This window comes from Osmerus mordax, chromosome 12 (assembly GCF_038355195.1).
Source record: "Osmerus mordax isolate fOsmMor3 chromosome 12, fOsmMor3.pri, whole genome shotgun sequence".
Taxonomy (NCBI): Eukaryota; Metazoa; Chordata; class Actinopteri; order Osmeriformes; family Osmeridae; genus Osmerus; species Osmerus mordax.
This window is the reverse complement of record NC_090061.1, coordinates 9,477,455-9,497,221: the sequence shown is the minus strand read 5'-3', so window position 1 is coordinate 9,497,221 and position 19,767 is coordinate 9,477,455. Positions and strand designations below refer to the sequence as shown.

Below are 19,767 nucleotides of genomic sequence, written 5' to 3'. Positions count from 1 at the left end.
TCCCCTCTTGTCTTCTCCGCTCCTTGCATCGTAACTTCCTCCCTCAGCCCAATTTCAATTTGCCTCACTTAGCCAAGCTCGTTTTTCTGTCTCCTCGTAAAATGTGCATCGATTTCAATCTTAGCAAAGGCACAACTCCTGGTAGAACTAGAGGTGAGAATTAAAGTTTGTGTTCCCCCCCAAAGTAGTGACCTAGTCGGAGGAGGCTCAGGTGGAGGTGGAGCACTTGACCCTGTCCTCTGAGGAGAAGACAGAGGAGACGGAGTTCTCTCTTGTATGTCCCTGTGTCCTCTCAGTTCCTCTCAGGGGGAAGGAGGACAGAGAGAGGGAGGGAGGAAGATAAGAAAAGAGAGATGGAAAGAGAGAAAGAGGGATGGAGGGAGATGAGGAAGAGAAGGAAGGTGAGAGAGATGAAGAGAGAGAGGTACGGTTTAGCTCACTCCCAGCCTCCTCCGGGGCAGAGAGGAGGATGACGAGAGGGCAGAGGTATCCTGAGGAGATAATTACCATGGGCCAGAGGAGAGAGAGGGTGATAGAGAGGTGGAGAGGAATGAGATGAAGAGAGAGGGATGGTGAAGCAGAGAGAAGGGAGGCAGGATTGTTACTATGGTTCAGTGGAGAAAGAGGGTAATAGAGAGGTAGAGAGAGAGAGAGAGAGAGAGAGAGAGAGAGAGAGAGAGAGAGAGAGAGAGAGAGAGAGAGAGAGAGTTTCTGTGTGAGAAAGAGAGACTAAGAGAGAAAGTCAGAGATATAGAAGGATGAAGAAAGGGGGATGATTGAAACAGAGACAAATAGCAGTATCCCCAGCATTGTGTTCAGCTCTCTCTGTTCTGTGAGGGAATCTGTCCTTGTTGTCCTCTAAACAAGTGTGCTGGATCATGGTGACAGACTCAGCGTATTTTAGTCTCTATTTACCAGTTCCTAGATGAACAGGGAAGTAAGGTTATCTTCTACTGGAGAGCACAGCTAAATATGGCTGCTGCTGTTATCAACCATGTTTGGCATCTCGCCCGTAGCTAGGATCAAAGGAATGCCACCATGTCATCATCATAGAGGTCTTGAAACAAACAAGCACACACACACACACACACTTCAAAATAGCAGGTCAAATGACAGACGTCTCTTAATTTACATGTTGTATGCCCTTCATGGATGTATACTATCAATACATTCATATTCATCTTCAACTAACCTGAACGACATACTGCGGCTCCATTGTAAAACACGATCCCAGAGGTGACTTCTCATTAGAGCCCAATAAAGTGCAACAGACATGTAATCATATTACTGTCAGCCTTTTATAGGCACGTCACCTGGGCTAGCTGTCGAGTCATAGTGCTCTTAAAAGGGACATTCCAAGTCGTGGCTGGCGTGGGGAACAGGTGTGTGACAGTGTGAGTCTCTGCAGGCCACCAAGCTTTCCTTCACAGACCAGCCACGGGCCTCCAGTGATGCTCTTCATGTCCTTGTCCCCTGTGGAGGGTGACAGGATAGACACACACACAGAGATACACATGACAACATGTCACCTTGTTGAGTTATTCAGTTTGGTCTGTGCACATTGGGGACGTGCTATTTGGTTTAGGCAGAGCTGTGATGTTACACCTTGAAGGTTCCAGACTTAACGTCATCCTGTTCTCAGACTGAGAGGGTTGGGTATTTTTACATTGTACATCACAGATGTACAATGTAACAACTAAGATGACACACATCAAATGACATGGAAGCGTCCCATTCCAGTATTTCATTCTCATTCCACTTTTTCTCTCTGGCTCTTATCATCAGTTTCTTCGTCCTCTCACCACTCTGTTATCAGTAATCCTTTCCAGTCCATACTTCCTGCTCATCCCACAAGTTAATGGATCACATATCACTTCATTATTTATGTGATAATTAACACAGGACGGGTTGGAGATCATAGGTAAGGAGAGGAATAAATAACTGGAAATGTAATTTGGCTTTAATGAAAAGTCTGACTGAGGTGGCAATGAGGGCCTGACGAATGGACCTGGTAGGTTGGGGAAGGGAGGGTCATGGGTGTGTGTGTGTGTGTGTGTGTGTGTGCGCGTGTGTGTGTGGTGTGGTGTGTGTAAGTGAGATAAGAAAAGACTATGACCTCATGCAGTTCCATCACTGCCTAAAGGCTGGAGACTGAAACTTTTAAGTTGCCTTGTCTCAGCCAATCACTGGTTTCCTCTCAGTTACTTTTTCATACTGTTTAATATTTAACTCCACTTCAGTTTCCAAGGTCATACATTGCGTCGTTTGGATATGGATGGAAGCACCGCTTCCTTCATTATCACAGCCTCCTTATCTCCTTATCATCATGCCCACGCAGTCGTGCCACATCACTGCCGGTGTGGCACGCAAGTCCAGCTCTATTCAGTCCCTCCTTCTAACCGTCCTAACAGCCCTGTGGCGTCCTCTCTGTGGCAGCATGGGGATCCGAATGGTTAATGTACACGTGTTGCTGTGGGCTCAGGAACACCTGCAGGAATGCCTGAACACAGAAGAACAACGAAAGACTCCAAACATCCTCCTCCGCAAAGCACACACATGAATGGACAAAACATGGCCTCCATTGCCAAGCTGGGAAAGACGCGAGCATGTATGAGCATGTCTGTCAGCTTCCTGCCTCCGCACTTCAACTCCTCTCTCAGGGACTTTCCAGACTGAGCCACTTTGAGCAGTAAAAATTTTTGGGGATATTTTGGTTGACTTTGGTAAACATTAATCATTTATGTACACACCTAGGACTTAACATCCACTGGAACCTTTTTCTGCGCAATGGCCAAATGCGTTCGCCGGTGATCAGCAGTTCATCCTGTCACCACTAGATGGCAACAAACCACTTCATTTTGGCTTGGATGTGTGCTCCTCCTGCCACATCTGGATCAACAAAACAACAAGACAGCTCTGTCAGACATTATTTGTTTTTCTCCTTCCCTCTCTTACTCCCTACCTCTCTCCCCCCTGCCCTCCCTCCCTCCTCCCCTCCCCTCGCCCCTCCCCTCCGTTCTCCCCCCCACCTCCCAGGTTCCCAGCCCCAGGCCTGAAGCGCCCTCACACCCATGGGCCTGACTCCAAGAACAAGCCTCCTGAACCTGTCATCAGCCAGATCATCGACAAACTCAAACACATCAACCAGGTAGGGTCTGCGTGTGTGTATCCACAGGTTTGTGCCTCATCGCAAATTACGCAAATTGAATTGAACTTTCTGCTCTTTATGCATACATCCCAACACATACACTAACACACTGATTTAGACTTACTGGCCTCCATACACAGGCAGGTTTGGATGGCCGGCCCAGTGAATGGGGGATGCAGGTTGCTTCTCCATGTAGAGGCCAGCAGGCTCAGGCCAGCTTCCCTCCCTGGGTTTAGGCTCATGCCAGATGAGGCCAGGTGAGGGTTGGGGCTCACGTTCAGTCTCCAGCAGACTGGGCTGCTGGTGCTTCTGAAGACCCTCTCAGAGCTGATGTGGGCTGTTATGACGGACTGGGCTTATTTCCCCCCTCACACTAAGCCGCAGCTGTCGTCAAGACTGAGCCCCCCCCCCCCCCCCCCCCCTTTCTGTGTCCTCTTCCGTTTCCATGCCAACCCACCTTGACGAGGGCGGGTCGCATTTTGAAGATGCCCGTATGAGGTGCCTTTCAGCTTAGCCCGCGTCAGTATCTGCCTGTACTGGTCTGTCAGATCAGTGTAGGTCCCCTGGCTGTTGTGGTAAGCTTTAGACTGTTCTGTCGACTGGCAGAGCTGAGCTGGTACCCCTACCTACATACTCTCCATTAGCATAGGTCAGGTCAGCTTCCTCCTCTGTGTGAGAGTGTGTGTTTGTGCGTGTGTACACCTGTGTGTGTGTGTGTGTGTGTCATGTATTGCAGTGAGAGCTTGTGCGCTGCAAGCCTGTCTCAATGGATCACCATCCCTCTCCCTTGTTCAAACAAACTGAGCGAGGAGATCTAAGGAGGAACTGTGTGCCCCCCACTTCCCCTGTCCCACCCCAGCCCCTCAGGGGGAGAGAGGGGGTCTCCACCTCAGGGAGACACTGTAATTTTCCCAATTACTTTTGCTGAATTACCTCATGCACTTTTAGTCATTTAGTCCCTCTGAAAACAAGGAGACAGATTTGTGAATGTTTGGAGTTCTGTCTTCCTCCACTCTCTCTCACAGCTGCCTTTTTCTGGGCAACATTTCTCATTCTGTTGATATTACGCACATAAGTGCACGGGCGCCAACACAGTGAAGAATATGCATACACACATACACACACACACACACTTGCATACATACACACGTATGCACATGCTTACACACATACTGTGTATGCTTACTCACACAAACACCACACACACACAGACAGACAGACAGACACAAAGGCACAGACAGACATTCACATGATCAAGCTATGCAAGAGTGTACTGATGACATATTGGTTTTAGAATCTGGTGAGGCAAATGACTGGCCTCTTTGTGCAACTGGGCCAAAACCATCCTAAACCCCTTGGAACACGTGCTGTGCTAAACTGTTTCTTCTGCCCCACGTTTGTGGTGTGTGTGTGTGTGTGTGTGTGGGTACATGTGTGTGGCTGCAGCTGTGTATGTGTACATGTGTTTACACTAGGGTCTGAAGTCGTTTGGCGTATTGGGACTTTAAACTAGAACTCAGATTGAGGCTGTGAAAGCTCAGTACAACACAACAACACACTCTGGTTGACCAGCAACACGAATGGTTCTCATAAGAGAACAATGCTGACATTTCAGATGAGAGAACCACAAGGTTTCCTATTATATAAGAGTGTGTAATAGTGTATACTGATGGAACATGTGTGCTAAAGTATAGTATAATTGTGTTATTATACAGGGTAATTGTAGCATAGAATTGTGTAGACTAGCATAGCATAGCAAAGTATAGAGTGTTACATATTATAATGTAGTGTTAGCACAGTATAGTGTAATATAACATAGTATAGTGTAATATAACATAGTATAGTGTAATATAACATAGTATAGTGTAATATAACACAGTATAGTGTAATATAACACAGTATAGTGTAATATAACATAGTATAGTGTAATATAACATAGTATAGTGTAATATAACATAGTATAGTGTAATATAACATAGTATAGTGTAATATAACACAGTATAGTGTAATATAACACAGTATAGTGTAATATAACATAGTATAGTGTAATATAACATAGTATAGTGTAATATAACATAGTATAGTGTAATATAACATAGTATAGTGTAATATAACATAGTATAGTGTAATATAACACAGTATAGTGTAATATAACATAGTATAGTGTAATATAACATAGTATAGTGTAATATAACATAGTATAGTGTAATAGCCTTGTATGGTCCAGTTGGACATCCAAGTTGTCCAGACCCTGTCCAGACCAGCATGTCAGGGCTATAGAAGGTGCTGTTGTTGAGTGTGAGAAGTGCTACAGTTTTACAAGGTATCCGCCTCCCCCAGTTAAAACACCAGATCTGAATGGTGGGAAGCTGCAGCAGATGTACTAGTGTGTGTGTGTGTGTGTGTGTGTGTGTGTGTGTGTGTGTGTGTGTGTGTGTGTGTGTGTGTGTGTGTGTGTGTGTGTGTGTGTGTGTGTGTGTGTGTGTGTGTGTGAGTGTGTGAGTGTGTGAGTGAGTATGTGAGTGAGTGAGTAAATGAGTGAGTGTGGATGTGTGTGTGTGTGTGTGTGTGTGAGTAATGTTCCTGACAGTATGAAGCAGAAGCACGCTACACTTCATCAGAGAAATGGCTTATTGACGTTTACACATGCTTTACAACTGCTACAGGAGGCTAATGTTCCTATACATTTTCAGCTGAATCTACAGTAGAGGAGTTCGCAGACCGTGAACCAAATCAATAGTCCTAGGAAGGCCCAGTCTGCAACCAGGGGACTGGGTCCCTGCCCGGCCCATGTGAGAGCCTGCTATAGGGGCCATCCGAGACCACTCCCCCACCCCCCTCCACCTCCCACACTAAAGAACACACTTCCTCCCAGGGTTTAATCCCCTCTATGTTTCTTCCCTGTCCTCCCGCCTTGAGTGCTGTCCGTGACAGCGGCGCAGCGAGGCCGAGCGGAAGCGTGTCATCCTTCACGCTGTCAGGGCTGACGGGAGCCTCAGCAGACCAGCCTGGCCACCAGACACACAGCCCGGCGCTCCTCTCTCTCTCTCCCAGGCTAAACTAAACACACGAAAAAACACAAAGCCTTTCCCTCCCCGCGCTTCGAAAACCAGCCGTTCTCACACCTTTGGCGGCTGATGTCATGCCTCCGTCGTGGCCAAGTTTCAAATGGACGGGGCTCTATAAATCGATGGAGAGAAATGACTTTCAGCTCAGGCTACTCTGCTTTGGAATGTCCAGACCTTATAGGACCACACAGAGCTGCCCCAGACCTCAGGGTCTACATTGGCTATGTGTTGCGGATGAAGTATGCACGTCAATGTGGGTGTGTGTTTGGGTGCTTGTGTGTGTGCGCGCGTGTGATGTACTAGGTTGCCAAGGAGAACTGAGTTTATATGAGCGAGGTTATTTCAGCATATCCTTCTAGACAGCCAGGCAGCAGTTGATGGATGTGCAGTTATTCCAGTGAGCAGTGCTAAGGGAAGTATCTTCAACGTGTGGGTAACAAAACACAGATGACTTAGCATTTCTCTACAACTATTTATTTGTTGATGTTTATTCATGTTTGTGTGCCATTCGGTTTGGATATTGAGTTACATATCAGTCGTTTACATGATCATAGTTTACTCAAATTAGATTTGAATAGTTTCTGTATTTTGGTGATCTGTTCATTCCCTGGGAGATGGCTTGTTTTTGGAAAAGAACATCTGTTCAACTTCCCAGGGTATCATGTTTCAGCTCCTAACAACTCATCTCACAGGAGACGCTTGAGCTCGTGGCAAAATAGAGCAATTATGTGATTGGTCTTTGATTATGGAGCATTTCCCCTGTCAGATGAGTTTGCCGTTCAGTTGGTCCAAACTTGGGGGGATTGTCCCCATAGGCTCGTTTTGGTCATGTGACATTGGATATGGATGGTTGGTGGATATATTGGAAATACATAAAGTGTCTTGTTAGTGGAGAAACGTTCCAACTGTCTGTAACTTCTAGCCACTAGTAATGGTCTCTTCACTTTGGTTCTGCTCTCTTCTGTTTGGAGAACAAGACTCTACAAGAGCCAATAACTTTTTCATGTTTCTTTTTTCTTTGGGTCAGTAAATTGTCGACTACTCTCTCTTCCTTCCCTCCCTCTTTCTCCCTCTTTTTACTCTTTCTCTCTTTCTCTCTCTCCTTCTCTCTCTCTTCATTCCTTCATCTTCCTTCTCCCTGTTCCTTGCCAGTCCCTGCCTCTCCCTTTCTGTGCTGAGTTGTAAGTGACAGACTCCAGCCCTGTCACCCCCCCCTCCCCTCCTCCTGATACCCCCTCCTCTTCCCCTCCTCCAGACACCCTCCCCCCCATCCCACCTCCGCCCCCCAGCTTCCCAGCCTAATTGAAGCCAGGACCTGGGAAAATCCTGCAGGTAGGACAGGAATCCAGGGTGGAAAATAAACCAGATCCCGAGCGCCACAAATTCCATCACGCAGTCTCACTTCCTCCGAGCCACGGCAGTCACTAGAGCCTGGGCAGCTCGCTCTCAACACCCCATACACACTCTAAGCACACACACTCCTCTCCTACACACTCTGAGCACACACACTCCTCTCCTACACACTCTAAGCACACACACTCCTCTCCTACACACTCTGAGCACACACACTCCTCTCCTACACACTCTGAGCACACACACTCCTCTCCTACACACTCTGAGCACACACACTCCTCTCCTACACACTCTAAGCACACACACTCCTCTCCTACACACTCTAAGCACACACACTCCTCTCCTACACACTCTGAGCACACACACTCCTCTCCTACACACTCTAAGCACACACACTCCTCTCCTACACTCTCTGAGCACACACACTCCTCTCCTACACACTCTGAGCACACACACTCCTCTCCTACACACTCTAAGCACGCGCACTCCCTTCCTAAACACACAAAGCACACACACTACCCTGTGCGAACAGCACTGTACACAGCAACCTCGTGCATGCACATATCCATGCAGGTTATACTCTAAAACACTGGGCCACAGTTTAATTATGGAGCAGTATAATCGCAGAGGTGTAACTAGCTGTGCTGCTTTCCGAGTTGATGCAAATCATTTTGGGGTTCTTGAAAAGGTCTTCAAGCAGGCCAGGGGAGCTGTCTCCTATAACGTGTGTTTCTAATCCCTCTAATGGAGCTGGTGGGTGTGAGGGCAGGCCTGCTGCTCTGTAAACCTTCCCTTACTGAGCCATTACGGCCTGCTCCACTCAAAGACCTGACTGGTGTTTGATCTTATTTACTGATGTTATTTAATATGCCCCCCTCAGGGGCCTCGTCCACGGTAGTTGCCTTCTTGTTTTTATGTCTGTTTTTTGGGGGGAACAGTGGAAGAGGAGGGAGAGGGGGATAAAGGTAGGTGTGTGTGTGTCCTCTCTTGGGGGGGGGCAGGTAGCTGCAAGGGATGTTTAGATGAGGTGTCGCACCTGGTGCAGATCCCTGCTGGGCAGAACCTTCAGTGAACTTGGAAGGTTCGCTTTTCCTATAGGTGCATCTGAACTGGTCAACAGTGCTTTCATACTGACTAAAAGGGCACTAAAAATAAAAAATCAATATGACCTCCGGGAAAATAGGTGATGAGACGACATTAGCCATTACAGCGATCTAATCGTGGATGGAGAGAGTAAGAGACTCAATTCAACCCCATTTAAATCACCAACAAAATGTTGACTTGGGTTTGGAAAAGGATTTCAGTATCCAAACTGCCCATTTGAAGTCCAAAACGAACAGACATTTACAAAACACTGTCATGTATATATATACACAAACTGAGTTTATCCGATTGATCAGCATACTGGGGCAGCCGTCCAACCCCACACCCAGCTGGCCCTTCAGTTCACCAAGCTTTGTTTACAAATCAATTATAGGCACAAAAAGAAAGAAATTCCACTTCAACACTGGCCTGTACACTAACATCCGGGGTTCTGGTCCCTTAACTTTCAGATTCCTCCACCCCCACAACCTAACCCCCCTTACCAGCACCCCCAGACCCAGTCCCCCCCCGCTGGCTGGGAGGTCAGGCAGAGCATGTGAGGGCCCTTTTCCTCCCAATTAGTCCCCCTGCTAATGAGGCCCAACCTCCCTCTTCCTCCCTCCCTCCCTCCTCCACTTACTTACCTCCACATGTCCTCATCCCCCCAGCCCTGAGGCTCGGGCCAGGGTCAGCCCTCTCTCCCACCCCCAACTTCTCCACCACTACCACCCCACTGGGTGTAATAATCACACAGCCAGCCTGTAAAAACTCTGGGGTCCAAACCAGCAAGCTCCTTACCTCAAATACAGATTCTAGGTTACTGTAGTACACATCTATATGTGTGCTACATGTGCACTGTGTTTTCTTTATGCATTTATATTAGTATGTTGCTTTGAATACAAGTATCTGCTAAATTCACAAAATGTACATCACTTCTGTGCTTTATTGCACAAAACCATGCCCCTACCTAGCCTTATATGTCCATTACTACTCCAGTCCATCCAGGCCTTAACACATGACAGCATCTTCTCTACTGCATAGAGAGTCAGCAGAGTGAAGAGGAGGACTGGGGTTGAGATCAGAGCCGTGTCCTGGGCTGGCGTTCCCAGTGTGACCTGTAGGGGGCTGCAGATGATTCTGGTTCAGATAGGCCTGTCGTCACTGCTGAGAGTCATGGGGTTGGAGGAGGAGTGTAACGGGAGCCCCCCCCCACTCACCCCCCTCCCGTTGCTGAAGGTCAGGGGTCGCACTTCCTGTTTCCTGTCTCTGCTGGGTCATCAGAGGGTCTCGCTACGAGGGTCAGAGACCTCCACTGTTTCTCTTCTGCCTTTTGTTTAGGGGGGGGTGGATTAGTGTGTTAGTACTCCCTTACTTTATCAGGTTTCTCTCCCTCCCCCTCTCCCCTCCCTCCCCCTCTCCCCTCCCTCCCCCTCTCCCCCTACCACCCCCTCTCCCTGTGCTCAGTGGCAGTGCTCCTGATGATAGCCTGTGGGCTCAGAGGAGGCCTGAGCAAACACAGCCCTGTCCTCCCTCTCCTCCCTCTCATCCCTCTTATCCGTCCATCACTTCATCCCTCCATCACTTCATCCGCCCTGCTGCCGGTAGGAGGGGTCATGGGATGCCCAGCCACGGTCGGGAGGGAGGGTCTTTCAGACCACATGACTCTGGGAACCACGGTGATAACGTGTGAAGCAGAGGAGCAGCAGACAAGAAGGGCTTGTCTGAGACCACTAATCTGATTTAGCACCCAGCGGCCCTGCCCGGAATGGGACTTTTTAACCATAAAACCCCCTCTAAGACAATCAGCCACATTCACAGACACATGCCGAGGTTTTCATTTGGTTGGCAAAAAGTGAAAGAAAGTTTTGGGGGAATTGTACACATGCCAGAGATATTGATTTCACAGGCAAGTGAATCACTGAAGATGCAATTTTTGAAACTTTTGAGACGGTTTCTAAACTGTTTTTCTTTAATATAATTTGTTGAGTTTATGACATTCCAGGATAGATTGTATCATCACTCTGAGAATTTCTGTAACCGATCTGATTTTATATTATATTCAGGTTTTTATGGACTTATTTGAAGGTGCAAAGAATGTGTTTTAGCCAATATCACTAAATCTTTTCAGATTTGTATCCAAACTGGAAAAATCTGGAAATGCTCTCTGTATTTAGTCAGAAAGGTGGGGTGGGCACACGCCCAGGTTAACACAGGACCAGACAGCTGCTCCTCTCTGGGGTTAGTACAAACTGGAAATTAAAGTAGGAAATGAATCTTGTCTGCATCAACTGTCTGGGACAGGCCTGCCACCACGTGACAGATACGGCCGAAGACAGATCGAGGAGGAACACAGAGAGGGAGAGAGAAGAATGAAGGAACACGGGTCTCCCTCCCCTTCACACTTCAAATTCAATAAAAGTTGAGTAATGGGTCCAGGAGAGCTGGGTGGGAGCTGGGCAGGCTGTGTCCTCCTCAAGGCTCTCAGTCACTCAGCCCACTGAGGAGATTTCCATGACTCACCAAGTGGAAATGTGCCTTCTGTCATCTCTCTCTCTCTCTCTCTCTCTCTCTCTCTCTCTCTCTCTCTCTCTCTCTCTCTCTCTCTCTCTCTCTCTCTCTCTCTCTCTCTCTCTCTCTCTCTCTCTCTCTCTCTCTCTCTCTCTCTCTCTTTCTCTCTCCCTCCCTCTCTTTCTCTCTCTCCCTCCCTCCCTCCCTCACTCTCACTCTCTCTCTCTCTCTCTCTCTCTCTCTCTCTCTCTCTCTCTCTCTCTCTCTCTCTATCCCTCTCTTTCTTTCTCTCTCTCCATCCCTCTCTTTCTCTCTCTCTCCTTCTCTGTCTCTCTCTTTCTGTCTCTCTTTAGCCTCTCTCCAGCTCTCTTGCTGGTGCTCCTGCGCCCCCCCCTTCTCCCCCCCCCACCCCCCCCTTCTCCCACGTTCTCCTTATGTGCACTACTCATCACATAGCAGCACTTCTAACATGATACATGCACGTACATGTACAGTCCCTATAGCTGTGTGTGTGTGTTATTGTGGTGTGTGTACATGAACTTCTCATCCGCAGTACTGATAATGAAAAGTAAACATTTTTAAGTAGTGTTGTTCTGAGAAGAAGCCTTGTTAAGGTTGGAGTGCCTTGGTCTGGTGAATCCTCTATATTTGGCCTGAGAGCCAGCTTGTTCTGGACTGTCTGGGTCAGATAGGTCAGTGAACCAGATGGAGTTTGGAGGCCTGCAGGCCTGCCAGCAGACATCACTGTGGACACTGTGGATAGTGTTTACTTATGAAGATGATAAAGACATATTCACGTTTCAACTATGAAGCAAATACTAGAGGCCAGAAGCAGTTTTATTTCAGCTGTATAAATATCCAAACAACTTTGGTTCTGACAGGTAGACAAGCAAGCAAGCAGACAGACAGATGTGTCAGCAGATTCCGTCTGGACCTAGTCCCGGCCCACAGGCCCAGACATGTCCTTTGCTCCGCGAGGACAACAAAACACAGAGCCTGATCCCTATCAGTCCAGAAGGAGGACAAGAAACACACCTCTTCCAATCCATCTCTGTCCTCATCACTCACTCTCCCCTGCCTCAGTCCTCACATCCCCCACTCTTTCAGCCTCCTCCTTTCTCCACTTCTATACAGCTTTTTCCCCACTTTTTGCTTCGTCCCTTGTTTCTTAGTAACTCCTTCTTCCTGTGTTCTGAATAGCTCTTTGTTGGAATTTGTGTTCCTGTTCTTGGTGGTTGCTTTTAAGTCTATTTTCCCTTTGTGGAATGGTAATAAAATGGAGTTGAGCATATTTTGATCTAGCCACCTGTTGGACAGGACAGGACAAAAATGAGATGTTCCACGTGGATTCCCGATCCTCCGCGAACATAAGGTGTGTCCGCTGCAGGTAGACAGGCCAGAGTCGGAGCAGCCTGACCCCGTGGCCGTGACCTGCATCAGAGCACCAGCTGCTCCACAGTGACCCTGTGAGGAGTTTGCGTCATGTGGGAGGCAGGGACATCCTTGTGGTTGGTGTGTCTCTGTCTGGGCTGGCCTGCATTGAGCAATCCGCCACATGTTTGGGCTCTGTGCGTGTATCCCTCCGTGCCCGCCGCTCCTTCCTTGTAACAGAGCGGAGGAGAAGAGCTGCGGGACACATGGCCACGCTGATTACATGTTCTGTAGTCCCCTCAGCTCCGGCCAGCTGTCTAGCAAAGCGGCTAGCTCCTCCTTGAAAACCTCCGTACAGCGAGAGAGAGGAGAGAGAAATGTAGAGAACAGATAAAGATCCAGATTTTCTCCCTTAATCTGAAACATACTGAGTAAAAAAGAAAGAAAGTTTATTTTATGTGTTTCCTCTCCTGCTTCCTTCAGGGTTTCTTTATTGCTGGAGATTCCGGCTCCGAGAGAGAGAGTGACTTAGTTGAGGTTTCTGCCTCTTGTGGTAAATCTGGAGGCTCTTGTCAGCTCTGGTTGTGGCCCGGGCCATGCCAAGATCGCAGCGTCACTTTCGACACAAACATCCCCTCGGGCGACCGCAGCCGTGGCAACAGGCAGCCAGCAGCCTGCAGCCGCAGCTCCCCGCCACAGTGCCACAGAGAGGGGCCCCTGCCCTGCTGCCACCCTGGAGCAGAGGGCACCGCTGGAGCCTCTGTGGCCAGGAGGGGCACGCTGGCATGATGACAGAGAGAAGCACACTGCTGTGTTTGTCTGTCTGCTACTGTTGGGTTAAGGTTAGGCATGTTGCTGTTGAACAGAGTTGACCTGAACGACCTGAGCGTGGTTTTGAAAAAGGCAGGAGTTTCGCAATAGTTACTCCGACACTGTATTTTCTTCTGGGCTCTTAACATTTACCAGAGAAGGGAACATGTTTGTCCTTGTGTTTCAGCAGTCAGTATTTTAGGCAGATGGTGAAAGCGGTTCTGCATCGGCGTGTGCCCGTAAACAAGACCAGTTGCTGCTGCCCATGTTTTTTCCTGAGTCCCTGTACCTTATTTTAGGTTTTGTTCTAAAATACCCCCCTGACCACATCTTTCTCCCCCGTCTTTACGACTGTTTTCTTTCAGTCTTTTTTGCTTTTAATTTGTTTGTGGGACACCCCTCCCCTCCCCACATCGGACTGCGTTGCCAGGCGACGGACCTCGGGAAGGAATTCCTAGACCTCAGTAAATCTACTGAGGGCGCTGGCACGCGCTCGCAAACATGATTCTTTCTTAAACGAGAAGGTTAAGTGCATTAATTTCCCATTGCTCATGGCGAGAAATAGAGGAGAGTCCATAAGCGTGTTTTTTATGGACTTGTGTTTGAGAAGAGACGCTGCAAGCGGACAGGGCCGTCTGAGAGTCTCGAGTCAGCAGGTGGCGCTGTTTAAGGCTCGTTTCCCCCTCTCTCCCTTCATACCAGACCACCTATTATCCCAGGGTGGTCAGTGAGACGGAGAGAGAGAAGGAGAGGGAGAGAGACGGAGTGGAAGAGAGCGAGGAGGAGTAATTCTAATTTACAGAAGTTAGAATGTTCCTATGGATCACCGGTTTTTATGAAGGACTGTTTGTCCATCCGTTGGCCTTAAGTGACCAGGCTTGTAGAAATGTTGTGGTCATCGCCCATGTATGGCCCCAATGTTAGGGTCTGAATAGAGGCCTGTTGGGCTGCCCTTGGAGGAACAGGCTTCGGTGTGGTTCCCTGTCTAAACTCTGGAGTTTTGTGTCACTTGGAAATCCCAGATTGACTAGTTTGTATAAGGAGGCTGGGAAAGGGAACAGCATTGTTTACTTTCCTACTCATGTAATTCTGGGATTATCACAGGCTTTTACTCCTCCTTCATCCCCTGTGAGTCTGATCCTTGTCAGGAATTCTATACTTCCTTGTTTCTGTTGCAGCTGACCTGACGGAGAGAGAGAGATTGAGAGAGAGAGAGAGAGAGAGAGAGAGAGAGAGAGAGAGAAGAGAGAGAGGAGAGAGATTGAGAGAGAGAGAGAGAGAGAGAGAGGAGAGAGAGAGAGAGAGAGAGAGAGAGAGAGAGAGAGAGAGAGAGAGAGAGAGAGAGAGAGAGGAGAGCGGAGGGATGCATATGAACCCAATTTTCTCCCTTAGACAACCGCATCAACAAAAACAACAACAACCAAAATACCTGCTGATGTACGCAGATAGGAAGGAAATCAATAAAAACACAAAGAGGGGCAGGCAGTGGAATGGAAAGATGAAAGGAGGGCTGGAGAAGGAGGGAGGGAGTAAGGGGGTTGGATGGAATTTAGCACATCTGTTACCTTGGCAGGCTCTTAATCATGTGTGATGTTGTGTGGTGGTTGAGAGGTGGTCAGAGTAGAGGTTGTCTCCAGGGCTACGGTCATGTGCTACAAACAGTTGTTGAGGGACACGGCCGTTGGCCGGGGGCATGCTAGAGGTGATACACTGAAGCAAATCTCCCACAGCGCACGGGCTCTGCAATTAGATATCATGGAGAACAAATAAGTGTCTTTTTTTCCCTCAAGCTGTTTCCATTTTTCATTGTGATCAATGACCTCAACACCAGAGAAGCTCTGAACATTCAAACACTGAGAGGACAAACTCTGATGTTGGTGTTAACTGAGGATTCTTTTTATATTTCTCAACTTTCCAACCCTATTCCTCTTCTCTGTTTAGCTCTTGATGTTGTGTAGATGTTTTGAAAAATAGTGTGTGAGATACTTTGCCCGCGGCTTGGAAGGTTTACATTTTTTTATACGGTAAGATTTACCGCTCTTGGACATTTGAGAGTAATTTACGAGTTGATTGGTTTACCACAGTCCTTCAATAAACACAATTCCGGTATGTGTTGCACAACACATAATAAGCTTCTATAAGTTGGGAAAATGTTTTAATTAATTAGGATTTCAAAAAATGCACTTCAGAGCTGAAAACAGCAGCACGGTAATGAAATTAAATACAAATTCTAAAGTGGAATTGCATTTCTAACATCAACATTGTGGGTCAAGTAGCAGTCACACTACAAAAAAGCTTGTGACACCATCTACATTTACATTTAGCAGACGCTCTTATCCAGAGCGACTCACAGGAAGTACAGGGACATTCCCCCGGGGCAAGTAGGGTGAAGTGCCTTGCCAAAGGACACAACGTCATTTGACACAGCCAGGAATCGAACCGGCGACCTTCTGATTAATAGCCCGATTCCCTAACAGACATGGCACTTAACACTGACACAAACTCATGCCATCCTGCACATGCAAACCTAGAAAAATACAAATGAGATACCTCACTATCTTTACATTTCTAAAATGTGACTTGAACCGATGTCCAGTGTACTGGAATGTATTTTTCCTCGTCAGTTTGTTGCCAGTGTATACAAGTTGCCCAGATACAACCACTCAAGACATCCACGTTGGCCAACAACAACAGAATCACACAATCCTGTTGACCAGAAGGCTCCCCTCCTACCACTTAATTACATGTCCCTGCATGGAACGACCGCCACAGGCTCTTTCTGCTTGTTCGTTTCCACCCGTCAGAGTGATCGGACCTGCACAGAAATAAGATATCTGGCTCCGATAGCAGAAGGCCTATTTTTCTGCATAGTAATTATAATTGTAATTTGGTACATGCCATTCTTTTTAGGTCTGACCATATTTTTCCCCGGAGTTTCCTTCCACCTCTCGTACTACCCCTCAAGACAAACAGTGACAATGACTGGCTGAATAAGACGAAACCAGACACTTGGTTGAATTAAAGCCGTTTCCTTTGCTCATGTAGAGTAGGCCTACATGTAATGCACTGTACATTCCATCACGGATATAAAGTTCCAATGTAATGAGGACAGAGCAACTTAATGCTCCACACTTATATTTCATTATGATACTTTCCTATATGTCCTGTGTACTGTATCTACACCATACTAGAAACAGTCTGGAGGGCTGGTGTGGTGTGTGAGTCTGTAGGGCTGGTGTGGTGTGTGAGTCTGTAGGGCTGGTGTGGTGTGTGAGTCTGTAGGGCTGGTGTGGTGTGTGAGTCTGGAGGGCTGGTGTGGTGTGTGAGTCTGGAGGGCTGGTGTGGTGTGTGAGTCTGGAGGGCTGGTGTGGTGTGTGAGTCTGGAGGGCTGGTGTGGTGTGTGAGCGTCTCCTCTGTGTCCCGTAGCTGCTGCGTCTGGTCACGGTGCCTGAGAAGCGCTGGAGGGCTCGCTCCGGGGGAGGCGGGGCGGACGGACGGAACGAGGAGGATGAAGAGGAAGGGCTGGTGAGCGGCGACTGCGATGACGAGGACGAGTGTACCGGGGTGTCCGGGCTGGGACCTCCACCCAAGCGTAAACGCCTGCGCATCTTTGCAGGTGAGACTTTACCCCTGACTCAGACACTATGGCGGCCATCTTTGTGTTCTCAAGACTTCGGTCGGTACTGAGCTGACTTCAAATGAACAGCTATATCCACATAGATGTCCCACTGTTATTGTACATTGATGAATGGGGTTAGGAAAAAATGCTGGCACGGCGCAGTGTTGTCACTGTTAATCGCTGTTTATGGATAAAGACATTTTTATTGGAGAGAAGCCAGTTTATACAGCTAACTACATTTCCCAGACGTACCTTCATAGACTGAGCAGGTGTTTAAGCTTGAATACTGTCTGTGCTGCCACAAGGTTCTGGTGCCAAAGTCAGGGTGTGTGGATGCAGGTAGGGGCCAGATGACTTTGTGAAGTAGCATTGTCACCTCAACCTCTCCACCTCCACATTGTCTACCCTCCCCCCCCCCCCCCCCCCCCCCCCCCCCACACCCCTCCGCGACCCGAAAAAGACGCTCGCTCGAAAAGACAAACAGAACAAAAGAAGCAACAAACTCCTCGGAGAAAAGAAACCAAACAGCAGAAAGGGGAATAACAGGGAGGCAGCAGGAACAAGGGGCTGCGCTGCTCCGACACAAAGCCGGCCCAGCTGAGTCAACAGGCGGGAGGGAGTAGTCCTCCTGTCAGGGTGTTGTGGCAGGGCTCTGGGCTGGCTGGCCGGGGAGCGGGACCAGAACCAGGACCAGGGGTTAGCACAGGAATTCAGCAGGCCCAACACATCCAGCGGGCTTGGGCCGTGAGAGCCTGACGCCCCTCCTGCTGCTCCGGGAAGGAGAGCCTTCTGCTCGGGCTCCCAACCCGGGAGTTCCGTGGTCCTCCTCGGGGCGCTGAACTACTCATCACCTCACACAGTGGGGCAGCTGGTTGTGTATTTGTCTTCCCTACCCCTCTCTGTAATTCCATTCCATCACTAAAGATACCTTGGTCTTTTCTTTGGGTATTTGATCTAGGTATGTGTGTGTGTGTGTGTGTAGGTTACGTGCTTACGTGTGTGTGTAGTGTCTGCCTGTTTGTGTATCAGTGTCAGTGATGTTTGCAGACCTTGGGACTGTCTCCTGAAGCAGGTATGGAGATAGCTGCTGATAGCCTGTGATGACCCAGTAAAACGCCGACCCCTCCTGACCTGTCATCCCGTTTTGGTCAAACAGGGGGCTGGGAGTTCGAAGGTCACGGCGCAGACCAGAGGGCCTAATGGGGGGGCCTGTCTGTGCCTGGCGCTTCGAGATGGACGAGACAGATCTGGTTTCACAAAGAAGGCAGTTGAGTGGAGGGTCGACCAGAACACAGAGCACCTCCAGCTCCACTCCCCAGGGCCTGGGAAAGGTGACATAAGCCACAACAACAAGGTGCAGACAGGATGCAGGCAGGACCCCGGAGCCCCCCTATGCTAAAGCTGTCAACCTGCTGACCACAGACTGGATGTTCGGAATCATCTCCTGTGATTGATCTGGCCCCTGCTCATTCTAAACACAGATTCCCGAGTCAACTCCTCACCCCCCCACTCCCCATCCCATCCACCCACCCCTCCCCCGCCATGCATTCCCAGAGCATTCCGGGCTAGGGGAGCTATTCCAGGACAGGGTCTGTGTGTCGTGTGTCTTCCCTCCCCCAGTCAGGCTCAGGCAGGCAGGCAGGCAGGCTGAACATGGGCCTCTCCTGGACACACTGCTTACGTCATGCATGAGAGAGAGCATGGTCATGAGCTGTGCAGTGTTGTGTGTGGATATATTTAGACCGCCTGCATGCAGATGCCGTGTGTGTCTGTGTGTGATTGAGTGTGTGTGTGTGTGTGTGTGCGTGAGTGAGTGAGTGGGTGGGTGCCAATGATCAGGACTCACCTGTGTGACTGCCTCTCTACCTCCCCCCTTCTCTCTCTGCTCCACTTCCTTTCTATGCCCTCTCTTTTTACACTCCCTCCTCCCTATCCCCCTCTTTATCAGAGACAGAAACCGGTTAGTAAACAGTACAGCGCTCCTCCCTGCAACACAACGGAATCTACATTTAAATAGAATCCTCTAGAGCCCCACTCTGGTGTTGCTGTGGTGACTTCTGGTTACCAGGCCCCATGTTGGGTCCAGGCTGGGTGGATTGTGCTGATCTGGATGGCCCTTCTCCCCATGTCCTACCACCTCAGCATGCTTGGGGCGTGCTCTGTGAATAGACCTCTTGTTAGCTTCCAGGCCTCAGACATTCGGTCACTGTAAGCACAGAAGAAAAGCTGTTTTTTTGGAAGCTCTTGAGCCTTTTATCAGCGCCAGAGGTTAGAAAAATACAAAGTGGAAATATGCCTGTAATGTGAAACACGCAGCGCCCTGCAAGGGGCAGGGCTGGGCCGGGCTCACCGGTCTGGTACACATTTACTGGAAGGATGGAGGGAGGAAGAAGGATAGGAGAAATGGTGAGAAGACGGGAAAAAAGCTTCAATTGTGAGAATGAAAGTGAGGGAGAGATACCGATGTAAACATACAGTATATAAAAATTCTCTATTCTCTATGAGCTGAGTTAACGACCATGTTGCTAGGTTTTAGAACGTGGAATGCTAATGAGGTCCAGGTGTGACCGCTGACCTCCAGCACCTAATAGGTGAGTAACACGGCGCCGCTGTTTTATCAAAGTAGCCAATCACCAAGCACTATTTATGTTTCATCATCTGGATCCGGGAAAACATTTACACGAGAGGCATTACCTCGTGTATTATGCTTCCCTGTCCGTGCTACTGGACATACTGTCTGCACCTCGGATTCAGACATGTGGTAGACATGTAAAAGGCATGTGCCGTGCAGGTTGGCGTGAGACGGG

At 48.7% G+C, this 19,767-nt stretch overlaps 1 protein-coding gene across 1 annotated transcript in view; it reads left to right on the top strand.

The window, feature by feature from the left end:
- The window catches only part of gpc3 (glypican 3), a 66,365-nt gene that overhangs the window by 38,389 nt on the left and 8,209 nt on the right, over positions 1–19,767 (top strand). The window contains exons 6-7 of the mRNA XM_067248296.1: positions 3,037–3,148; positions 16,768–16,957. Of these exons, the coding sequence (XP_067104397.1) occupies positions 3,037–3,148; positions 16,768–16,957 (302 nt within the window). The remainder of the gene's footprint in view (positions 1–3,036; positions 3,149–16,767; positions 16,958–19,767) is intronic.